The sequence below is a fragment of the Sinocyclocheilus rhinocerous genome, unplaced genomic scaffold, assembly GCF_001515625.1.
Source record: "Sinocyclocheilus rhinocerous isolate Xijiao unplaced genomic scaffold, SAMN03320098_v1.1 scaffold95, whole genome shotgun sequence".
In the NCBI taxonomy this organism is placed as follows: Eukaryota; Metazoa; Chordata; class Actinopteri; order Cypriniformes; family Cyprinidae; genus Sinocyclocheilus; species Sinocyclocheilus rhinocerous.
Window position 1 is genome coordinate 1,667,776 of NW_015662004.1, and position 12,174 is coordinate 1,679,949.

Consider the following 12,174-nt stretch of genomic DNA (forward strand, 5'->3'; position numbering starts at 1 on the left):
TCATAAACTCGCAATTCTGAGTAAAAAAGTCAACTGTGAGATATAAACTGCAATAATTCTGAGATAAAAAGTCGCAATTGCCTTCCGTGGCAGAAAAGAAGGAAAAAAACAAGTACAAGATGTGAACTCAGAATTCAGAGAAAAAAAATGTTATGTGATGTTAACTTGCAATTCTGAGAAAAAGTGTCAATTGTGAGATATACACCTTTTTTATTCTATGGTGAAAAAAAACAAAACACAACTGTCAGATGTAAACTCAGAATTGAGCGTTAATATTTTGCAATTCTGCAATTTTTTTTCCTAGAATTGTGAGAAAATCAAAATTTTCAGATAAACAGTTGCAACTATTTTTTATTCTATGGTGGAAACAAGCTCTCATTTAACAGCCTTTGTCCCCTTTACATTATATGGAAAATAACTTCTAAATATCTCCTTTTGTGTTCCACAAAAAGGCTTTGGAACGTCAAGAGTGTGAGTAAATGATGACAGAACTTTTATTTTAAAAAAGGTAAACCATCCCTTTAACCATCTTCTAATGGAGTCGTCAACATTGGCAATTTGAAATGTTTTTGGCGACACCTAACAGGCTGATAAGAGTTGAAGGTAGGCTTGGCATGTGCTCATGAAGAGGAATGGACATGTGATGTGCTGCACGAACCATCATCCAAATCACCAACTGGCTCGGCGCTGCCCTCTGCCGCTACATCACATTCTTTAGGCTGGATTTTTGATCTCCCTGATAGCAAGTCCGTTCCAAGCTCTGTCTTGGCTGAAGTTTTTACGGGAGGAGGGTTTTTTGCTTGGGTGCCTTCCTCAGTGTCCAACTCAACCTGTGGTTCACCCTGCTCCTGTTCCACCTCTGCTGGGTTCTGATTGGCTGGTGGAGTGCCTTGGGTGGTGGCACCTGGAGAGCTAGTTGGCTGTAACTGGCTCTTGAGCTGCCCGTGGCACAGAGGACACGTTTCTTGCACGTACAGCCACTTTTTTAAGCAGGCAGCGTGGAAAAAGTGGCTGCATGGCGTGATGACAGCAGACTTCATATCCTGGAATTGAAGGATGGAAGTGAGAAGCAATGTTTAAAACTAGGCAGCCAAGATAAGAAGTGAAATTATGAACATGTTGACAAATGAGGAAATGGTTTAAAGGCTAGCAAGAGCAAATTCAGATTCAGTGTCCACTGTATTGGTATTGATATCAATAAAGATTTCCACATTTGGCTACGATTCACAATCTCTTGATATGATTCAATTATGATTCTGATTCATCTGGGTATATTGTTCATTTTTATTCAATCAAGGTTCTTTATTGTCATTAGTGGTTCCACAAATAACCTTTAATATGCATGAAAACTTTTCAGAGCAAAAATGGTTGTTCAGATTATTAAAATATTCTTTATACTAAGAATAAAATGGTTCTTTTAAGAACTGATCACTGAAAGATTCATTGGGGTACCAAAAATCCCCTTTTGGAATGATTTTGAAGAGTGCATAGTAAATACATTCTTTCTCAGTTACACAGTAAACCCTCTAACCTGGTATAGAACAAAAATATTCATTAAATAATAAAAAACTTGTGTTGTGAATAAATGCACTGAAAACATCTTAAACAATCCCTTACCTGAAAGCAGATAGAACAGATGTCATTATGTTGCTGGAGTTGTAATGTGGAAGCAGTGGGCATGCTTTGGATCTTGTGAACTGCATCTCTGCGCAACAGGAAGCTCTGCCAGCCCAGCTGGGCCCTTAGCCACACGTTATAGTAGGAATGAACCAGGATGATGGTGGAGCCCATTACAGTCCATTCTCCAAACAGGGTCTCTGAAACACCGTAGGCCACCACGCAGACAGCCACCAGGAACTCCAGGAGCCGGTAGGTCCCATTGACACAGTAGATGACTTCATCCATGTTCTCAACAGGAGCCTTACGAAACTCCTCCACCATGAAGAGGATATAGATCAGAAGGGTGCCAAGAACCTGAGAGAGGGTAATCCATTACATTAATTATATTATATTACATAATACCTTTAAATTATTTATATGCATTTGTAAATGTATAGATCGTATACATATTTTCAGTATCTCTCTCTCTCTCTCTCTATATATATATATATATATATAAATATATATACACTGAACAAAATTATAAACGCAACACTTTTGTTTTTGCCCCCATTTTTCATGAGCTGAACTAAAAAATTTAATTGTATGTTTTTATTTTTATTTCTTTTGTTTTTACTTTCTTAAATATCCCCGGTTTTATTGTGCAAAATATTCAAGACAAAAAAAAATTCTGCTTCTGAAACACTATTTATTTCTGTTTCCATAACTAAGGTAGACAACCCATCATAAATGTCCGGTTGATCAACGGATATATACTAATATACCACTTCATCTTTAAACAAAGCTTGACAATGCAATAGTCTCTATGTGTTGTGATAGCGACTGTTCATTTGTATTTGCTGTGTGTGAGCTTTGTGTACCTGCAGTGACGTGAGGATGCTGGAGGAGATGATTATGAGCAGCCAGAAGTCCATGCGGAAGAACTGGCAGATCATGTAAGCCATGTAAGCAGGGAAGACCAGCAGGAAAAGACACAGACTCACTGCTCGGAAGTGCTTCCACAGACTCCTGCAACAACAGAGGATACAAGAAATGCTCAACATAGATAGAAAATCACACATATCGCCCAGCCAGTACTCGGAGAGTGCCCTAACAATGTTATTTCCTAATTAAAAGGCCTATCAAAACTAGTAAAAAAGTAAATTAAAAAATAATGCATGTTAACATTTACTCTGGTTTATACTGTCACTAGACTTTTTTTGGAAGCTAGTTCAATTGTTAAATTAAATTAATACATTAAAACAGTAAAAATAAATAAACTTTCCAACCATATAGAAAATGTCAAAAATCTGCCATCAGGCTAAAAAAAAAAAAAAACAAAAAAAAAAACTTTTGTAAATAATTTACATATGTGCCGTTTCACATAACAAGCCTTGTCTGAAAGTTGCAGGAGAGATGTATTCTGAACAGGCGTGAAGTATGCAGGAGGTGCCGAGGCTCTTACTTGTCTCTGGAGGCCCCCAGTGCCAGAACTATGGGGTCGGCGATCTCCAGCATGGACTGCAGGATGGAAGCCACCACAACAAAGAGGATGATGCTGAGGAGGAAAGCTCTGTGAATGACCTGCAGCTCAATGAGCCCAGTCTGAACAGCCAAGATCAGCAGAGTGATACCCTCCGTCATGCCCCTGAAAACCAGATGAGAAAGAAACTACTGTATACACTCTTAAAGTACCTGCAAAAAAAGTTGTTTTGAACTGGAGTACTGTAAGCATCTTTGAGTGGATGTTTCTCACCTGTGCATGGTGTTGTCATTCATGAAAGCTCTGTAACCCTGTAGGTAGAACTTGCAGAGGGTGAGGACGCCCAGCGCCACAAAAGACACAGTGAAGACCAGCCCCAGCAGAGAGTAAGGAGTACTACAGCACTCAGCGATACTGCAGAGAACACACACAACCAACAAAACATTTACATATGCTACATATTGTTAAATGGTGATTAGGGCTGCATGATATCTCGAAATTATCGAAATATCGCGAAATGCATTTCGCAATGGCATGCGATATCTGAATCATTTTAATAATAGGCTACTTCAAAACGATGCAAAAAGTCAAAGTTTTAGGTCGACACATACAGCAGTGAATAGACTGGGCACGAGACTGACTTGGTTGATGTTAAAAAGAGTTATCAAGTGCAATAAATTGCAGAAAACAACTCTTTGCCATCTCGTCTTGCTGTCTGACACACAGCTGAAGCGCGCACAAGCCGCATCTTGGACCTAAAGTGTGCGCACGCGCACACAGAGACGCATTTCCCACCCCGCGAACATAGTTGATTCGTCTTTCACATCTCCTTACTTTTAAACAGACACATACACACAGAATTATGTCAAAGTTCCCGTCTCCACAATCATTCTCGTAAACACTCGTAATGTTAATCAAACAACAAAACACAGCTTTAACAAAGATTAATCTAAATTTAATTTATACAGTGAACACTATGCAGTATCTTACACTTAATTATTACATTTCTATACCTGAATACAACTGTTAGACCTTATTTTATTTGTAACCATTATATTGTATTTATCTATGCCAGTGATGGGCAAACTTGGCCCTTCCAGGCCATTTTCATGCAGAGATTTGATCCAACCCTGATAAAACTCACCTGCCTGTAGCTTTCTAGTAGTCTTGAAGACAATGATTAGCTGATTCAGATGTGTTTGATTAGAGTTGGAGCTAAACTCGGAAGGAAAGTGACCTGGAAGGGCCAAGTTTGCCCACCCTTGATCTATGCTTTTAATTGGTGTTTTTGATCTTATATTTATTATTTATTTTTTTACTGACTGCTCACTTGCCTTTAATCATGTTTGCTATAGTTTTTACTGTGGTATTGAAGTACTTAAAAAGTGTACTTTAAGTAATAAACAAAAAAACAAAGTTACAAGGTGCGTCCCAAATCGTGTACTTATGCACTATTCTATGACGTTTTGTAGTATAAATAGTGCGAGTAGTGCGTTCACACTGAAAATTCCAAAAAGAAAAAGTACACTTTAAATACCCGGATGATGCACTTAAATAACCGAAAAAATGAAGTGTGGAATGTTGGACACTTCATGCACTCAATTGTCGCAGCTTTAATTACGTACCGAAGGGGGAGGAGCTATGAGACTCCGATTATGAATGACAAAATAACCTTATATAATATACTACACATGGTTGAGTACATAGTGCATAAGTACATAGTGTATGAGTGCATAGTGTATAGTGCGTCATTTGGGACGCAGCTACATAGATATAAAATAAGTGGCATTCATTTTTTTGTTTTGTTTACATTGATGTTAAAATTACATTTTCAGATTTGTTAAAACATGCTAAAACACTGTTCGTCACTTTCAGAAGTTGTACTGATGTTTTCTTTTCCAAGAAAGAATCAATGTGAAACATATATATATTTTTAAATATTTTAAAATATAAATTAAATTGATTTTGCACACTTAAAGCAATATCGTATCGCATATCGAATATCGCATTATTTAACAAGGTATCGCATATTGCATTTTTCTTCAATATCGCACAGCCCTAATGGTGATTTCGATTTCTACTGTCCTATTTTCCGCAATTCCAAATCCTTGTTGCAATGCATTCTGGTTTATATCTAGACTAGGGATGTCAATTTATGATCACTCCCATGATCGATCGTCAATTAAATTAACAATCAATCAATTGATCGATTAATCGCTAACCCTAACACTTCAAAATGCGTCTACTGCAGTGTATAGTCACCGGCATTACAGGATGTGCAAATCCTGTAATCGGCTCCTCAACGATAATCCCATCGTGTTCGGCCAGGAATCTTGGGGTTATTCTTGACGATCAGCTGACCTTTAAAGATCACATTGCAAAAACAGCACGATCATGCAGGTTCGCACTACACAAAATCAGGACGATCAGACCCTTCCTAACAGAGCATGCAACACAGCTTCTCGTCCAGGCCCATGTCATTTCTAGTCTGGACTATTGTAATGCTCTTTTGGCTGGACTTCAAGCATGTGCAATTAGACCTCTGCAAATGACTCAGAATGCAGCAGCAGGTCTTGTTTTCAATGAGCCCAAGAGAGCCCATGTCGCACCGCTTCTCATCTCTCTGCACTGGCTTCCAGTTGCTGCTCGCATCTAGTTCAAGATAGTGCTTGCCTACAGAACAGCCATGGGCTCCACACTCTCCTACCTCTGCTCTCTCCTACTCGTCTACATCCCCTCCAGAAGCCTGCGGTCTGTAAATGAGCGGCGGCTTGTGGTCCCATCACAGAGAGGCACAAAATCACTATCTAGGACATTTTCTTTAACCGCACCCTGTTGATGGAAAGACCTGCCTATCTCTATCTGGACAGCCGAAACCCTGACAATCTTCAAGAAACAACTGAAAACTCATCTCTTCAGTGAGCATCTAACTGCCTCCTCGTAAAAAAAAAAGAAAAAAAAAAATTCTATGCCTTCACTTTTTCTATTCTCTTATTATCCTTTATCCCTTCCTGTCCTAGCTTTTACTATTTTAAACGATGACTGAAACCTTGCATAACGGGCACTTCTCGTGTTTATTGCCATCTTATGGTAAATTGTATTCCTGTTGTATTCCTCAACTGTAAGTCACTTTGGATAAAAGCGTCTGCCAAATGAATAAATGTAAGTGCCACTCAAAGCGCGCCGTAGTTATGTTTGGAATCCTTTTTTTTTTTTTTAAATCAAGGTTATTGTTGGCTGTTTCATATCCTGTCACTGAGACCGCTGAATGCGTCATTTTTAAATGGTATCATGGTGCTCATTGTTGTATTGCATTTTAGAAACACAATCAAAATGTTTGCAATTAACATTATCACCATTTAAAGTAAAATGATCCCAAACGTAACTAAAACACGTAGGGCTGTGCAAGGAAGTATGACTAACCACTACCACCACTGCTGCTTTCCCCTAAAAGTGCAACATCCTTGCTTGTGCGGAAAGTATAATTCACTTTTCTGACTGTTTACAAATGGTGTCAGTTGCCCTGGAATACTGGGAGAAAACATTTTATTTCTATTTTTGTAGTTTATATTTTATAGACTTTTAAAGTCTGGATCACATTAAAAGCATAATTTGTACATTGTGAATTATTTGCACAAGAGATCCAGCCCATCACTCTCACCTGTAGTTTCCTCATGTGTCTGCAGCACGTTTTGTGCATGAACCGCACAAACCCCAAAACTACTGTGCTTAGTCGAACATCGATAATTGTCATTGTCACAAATTATTATCGACAATCAATCATTAGCATCCCTAGTCTAGACGCTAACCTTTGTGCTGATTAAAAACAGTGTGACTCAGTAGCTGGACTATATGTTGCAGCAGTCAGACCTGGTGAGGAACAGGAAGAGCAGCCTCTCTCGGGAGGGCGGCTGGTCCCGTGTGCTGAAGTAGGTGTAGATCTGCAGTGCAAACAGCACCAGCCAGAAGCACATGAAGAGAACAGGCAGAACCAGCTGATTCCACAGAGACATGCCCAGAGCCAGCAAACCATACACCTCCACCACCTACAGAACAGCACAAGAAACAGGGGGATGTTACAAAAAAAAAGTTCAAATACTGGCTGGTAGGATGAAAATGTGAACCATTTACATTTCAAAAACATCTTATTTTACTTCACATTATTCACAAACCAACAAAGTTTGATATTCTAAAGTCTTATATCACAATGTGAGAAATTTTATTTAAATGACAATATATACATATCATGATAGTTATTTTTGCTTTAAGTAAGGTTTTTATATCCATTTTTTTGATACCATTTAAAATGTCATAATTCTCATCATCAATTTCAATATCACAAAAACAATAATACTAGTCCAACTCACACAAGCTTAAAAAACAACAACAACTCAATCTTACTGAAGACAAATAAACAGTCAAAAACTACAAAAGTGACAGTAAATACATTTATAATGTTAGAAAAGACTTCTATACGAAAGGTGTCATTTTGAACCTTCTATTCATCAAAGACTCAAAAAAAAAATCCACAAAAATACCAAGCAGCACATCTGTTTTCTTGGGTATCATATAATCTGCATATTCTAATGATTTCTAAAGGATCATGACATTAAAGTTCAGCTTTGCCATAACAGGAACCAATTTAAATTTAAAATACATTAAAACATACGTTTTATTAATATTCGACAATATTACTGTTCTTACTGTACTTTTGATCAAATAAATGCAGCTTTGGTGAGGATAAGACACTATTTTCGAAAACATTACAAACCAACAACAAACTTTTTAAAAGGCAGGGTAATATGGGTTTTCTAAGACATTTTTATACAAATTTGCCTAAAAAAAAAATATATATATATCTTCCGTGTAGAAAAGTAATTTCACATGTAAAAAAAAATGCACATGATCACATGAGAAAAATATTGCAGTTTGTGGAATTGAGGCGGCGACACATCTTACCCCACTCTCTACACCTATAAAACTCGTACCTGCACCAGCTCTCTGTAGGCAGTTTTGGCCAGATTGTATGGCACCAGTAGGTTGGAGGCGATGAAGTAGAGCACCTCCAGACCGGTGAAGATCATAGCAAAGCGGTTGATGAAGACGATGGTCTCCAGGGGCACGAGGCACAGTCTAGCCACTAGAGGGAGCAGGTGTGCAGAAAACAGCCAGATCTGTTTGGTCTGCATGACGCAGGAACACAGCGTACACACCACGACCTGACCTGAGGGAGAGGATAGTCTTACTGAACAAACACTAACTTACAGATGCACTGAAAAACCACACTAACACACCTCAATGTTTCCTTTAAAAAGGTGCTTTGAACGTTCCCAGTGGGAGTGCTCACAATGTGGTCGGCTTTGCCGTGTTGACATGGCAAATAAAAGACATCATCTGAATTTGACTCAAATCAAATTTTAAGTTAAACTACTGAAGTTATGCGTCTATCAGTTTGGTCTCTTTTCACTGTCAGAAGGGATGAAACTTTTGTATTTAGATATAAAAAGATCAGTGTCATTTCAGAGTGTCGATTCAAATGAATAACTGAATAACTTTTCTGTTCAACTCCGTTGCATCACACAAATCAGCTGCTATCACAAGGCCTAAAGAATTTAATGACGTACAAATTATATTGCAAAGAGTTTCTCACGATATCGGTGTTACCAAAGGGGACGTAGTACATGGGCTCTGCATACAGACTGTGGCACCACTGACATGGCATGTTACTTGACATGACTACTCAAAAGGCTAATAGTTGTTTTATCGTAGGCTACGTCCACACGAAGCCAGAGCTTTCCCTATCCGATCTTTCCCCCCCCCCAGTGTTGCCAACTAATTTTCAGGGGAAGTTGCTAAAGGAAGGTTGATTTGTTGCTAAAAGTTGCTAAATGATGTTGTGATGACATTGCGTGATGAACAATCGCAGGTACAAGCTACTAACAAAGTGTCTCATAAATTAAAAATAACAGTATTCAATTATTATTATTATTACTATTAAATTAAACAATTGCAAATAGCAGCTAACTTAATTCCTGTATATAATGGAATATATGGATTCGCTGTCCACACGAAAACGCAATGGCGGCGTTTTCAGATTTATCCACTCTGGGACCCGGTTTCAAAAAATATCGGTTTCACTCTCCCAAAACGCCGGATCCGTGTGGACGAAACGCCTATACGATACAAAATGTATGCGTATACAGCTAAACGCGTCTCCGTGTGGACGGGCGGGGCCTTAGATCTTCATTCGTCTGGTCAGCAAAGAACACAGATTTTGCCTATGAATATTTTCTATTCAAATGGTTTAATTTCAAGTAAAATGAGGAAGCTTCCCTGCGGTGCTGCTGTCTTTGTGAACTGTGCTAAACATATTGCAGTGTGATTCTTTTATATAATACAGAGATTTTGAGGATTAAATATCTGGATATAAAGAAAGTCTGAGGTAAATATTTGATTAAACATGACTTTCAACCTTTCCAGTTGAAATATTTTACAGCTTAAGACCTACTTTAGAATATTTTAAAAGTATTTTAGAAAAAATAAATCAATCATTTCTGTTACTTTATTATTATTATTTCCATGACATTTTATGTGATAATTACTCACAAAAACTAATTTCTACCTATTGAAATATTTTAGAGTTTGGCATATCTACAAAAAATTATATTTATTATTTTCCAAGAAATTTCTGTGACTTGTCCATGACTTTTTTTATTATTATTACTATTTCCAGGACTTTCCCAGGAAGTTTAAACATTCTACACAGACTTTTCTACAAAAAGCCTATTTTAAATTCAAAACCTATTTATAGAATTTTTCTAAAGTATTTTGCAAAAATTCTATTATAGGGATTCCATGATTTTTCCAAACCCTTATTTTTCATGGTTTTCCAGGAAATGTCAGGGAATTTGTAAATTGTGAATTTACTGAAACAAGTTACATACGTCAGAGCTCCTGTAGTACTGTACATCCTAAAATTATAAAAAAAACAATCCTTGATACAGAACCGAGCAGAAACGCATTAGGCTATTTTTGTTCTACTGTAGAGTTGCTCCTGTTTTAGCTTACTTCTCTTTTATCCAACTCTCGATGCCATGGATGACCTGTCAAACTGATATTCCATATGCTACCTCTACTACATATGTTGATAAAAGATGATTAGGTGACAGTGTCTTGGGTTTTACTACCTTGGGATGAAGTTTCACTCTTTTAAATCAATTAAATCAGTTAGAAATGTATTCAAGGCTGTTTTTCTTGGATCGAGATGGCTGCACGCCATTCCATTCCTAAATGCCTCATTAGTAAAACTGGAAGTATTTCACAGGGCCTCTAATTCATTAGCAAATTGAGCACACCGAGATCTGGTTTCTTCTTTTTCAGATTCTGTGTTATAGTTCAGCAGTCAGGTCTCTTTTCCAGCAAGGGTGGGAACCGAAGTTCAGTAACACGACACCAGTTGCGAGTAACTCATCCCTGCAGCAGTAAAGAGAACAAAATGGTGTTGTTTTGGAGTTGATAATGCAGGACATACCAATGAGTGCCGTGGTAAAGCGGTTCATGGACAGTGGCTCCAGGTAGAGGGGTCCCTCGTAACCCGAGTCCAGCTCTCCACGTACATAATCCCTGCAGGAACACCAGTCATTGAGCACTGTCTGTTTGACAGTCATGATAAGTACTAAACAGCACTAAACAATTCAAAATGTGATGAGCACTTTTTTATCGGTAATAATGAGTGACACTGCAACTAGATTTAATGTGAGTGTGTGTACAAGTAATGTCAACATGTCAGCACTTCAAAACCAACGTGTCATTGTGTTTGTGTACAGTCGAGCATGGGGTGCTGTGAGCACAGACCTGGAGAGCTGGTGCCCAGCGAAGAGCAGAAAAGCTGTGAGCACATAGAGGTAGAGCTGCACCAGATGCTGCCGGGGTAAAGTCAACAACACCAGACTGAGGATGTAGCCTGAAGAAAAGGGAGTCTCAATTACTGACAGGAATAATGATATACATACAGTATACATACAGTATATACACTGCATTAAATTAAAATAAAACAAAAACTTCACAAAAATATAGTTTGGCTTTAAATTACACACAAGTGTCAATGACATAATTACATAACAGTGCCCACAATAAAGGAAAATATTTTGAAAAATGCAAAGTAAAAAGCATTTGCCAAATAAGAAATGTACCCTTTGTATTCATTTTGATTTCATAGGATTTTGCAAAACGTTTATACCATTTTCAAAGTTTCATTTAATGTCTCTAAAATGTCATGTGATGTAACCATCAAGTAAAAAGTAGTAACATTTCCCCTACACCTTGAATACATGCGAGTGTACACATCTCAACCCTTCTGTTGAGTTCAAAAACTAGGTACAACCTTTGCGTTAGGGCACTAGATTCATGCAAAAACAGAAAACCACTGTTGTAGCTTGTCAGAGAATAAAAATTAAATGTGAGAAATGTAATGATTCTCATCTCTTTTATTGTGTTATTTCTGTTGTGGTAGGGGTCAATTTGACACATTTTTGTTTAAAATTAGCTGAACAGAGAATTTTTTTCATGATTATTTGCACATTGAGGTACAAAAAACTACAAGCAAGTATAATTATAACTTTTTGTAAAAAATTAGTAATACTACTAAAATATTATGCCAAAGTAAATGTTTTTTTTTTTTTTCATTGTTTTAAAGTAAATATTTACATTTTTGCTAATATTTAAGGTAAGCTTTATTTTGAAACGTTATTCTGATATACGACAATACAAGACTACCTCTGTGTTATGACATACTTTACCAAATTAACTTGCTAACACTGGTGATTAGGAAACTAAATACGTGAAACAGAAAGTGGGATGCAGCTCTGGTTTTTACAGTCAGTGCTAATTGAAACTGCTGAAGACCATTACAGCAAAGGAAAAGATATTGATTTATTTTAAAGGGGTCATATGATGTTGCTAAAAAGAACATTATTTTGTGTATTTAGTGTAATGAAATGTGTTTATGCGGTTTAAGGTTCAAAAAACACATTATTTTCCACATACTGTACATACTGTACACTCCTCTATGCCCCGCCTTTCTGAAACGCGTC

At 37.4% G+C, this 12,174-nt stretch overlaps 1 protein-coding gene across 4 annotated transcripts in view; it reads right to left on the reverse strand.

Moving 5' to 3' along the window:
- Positions 1-274: 274 nt before the first annotated feature.
- Positions 275-12,174, reverse strand: part of LOC107727274 (RING finger protein 145) — a 25,724-nt gene continuing 13,824 nt past the window's right edge. For all 4 annotated transcript variants that reach the window (XM_016537096.1, XM_016537097.1, XM_016537098.1 and 1 more), the window contains exons 3-11: positions 10,937-11,045; positions 10,614-10,705; positions 8,071-8,306; positions 6,953-7,128; positions 3,356-3,496; positions 3,065-3,247; positions 2,481-2,628; positions 1,618-1,974; positions 275-1,043 (exon numbers count right to left, since the gene is read on the reverse strand). In XM_016537096.1, the coding sequence (XP_016392582.1) occupies positions 621-1,043; positions 1,618-1,974; positions 2,481-2,628; positions 3,065-3,247; positions 3,356-3,496; positions 6,953-7,128; positions 8,071-8,306; positions 10,614-10,705; positions 10,937-11,045 (1,865 nt within the window). In that variant the 3' untranslated portion in view covers positions 275-620. The remainder of the gene's footprint in view (positions 1,044-1,617; positions 1,975-2,480; positions 2,629-3,064; positions 3,248-3,355; positions 3,497-6,952; positions 7,129-8,070; positions 8,307-10,613; positions 10,706-10,936; positions 11,046-12,174) is intronic.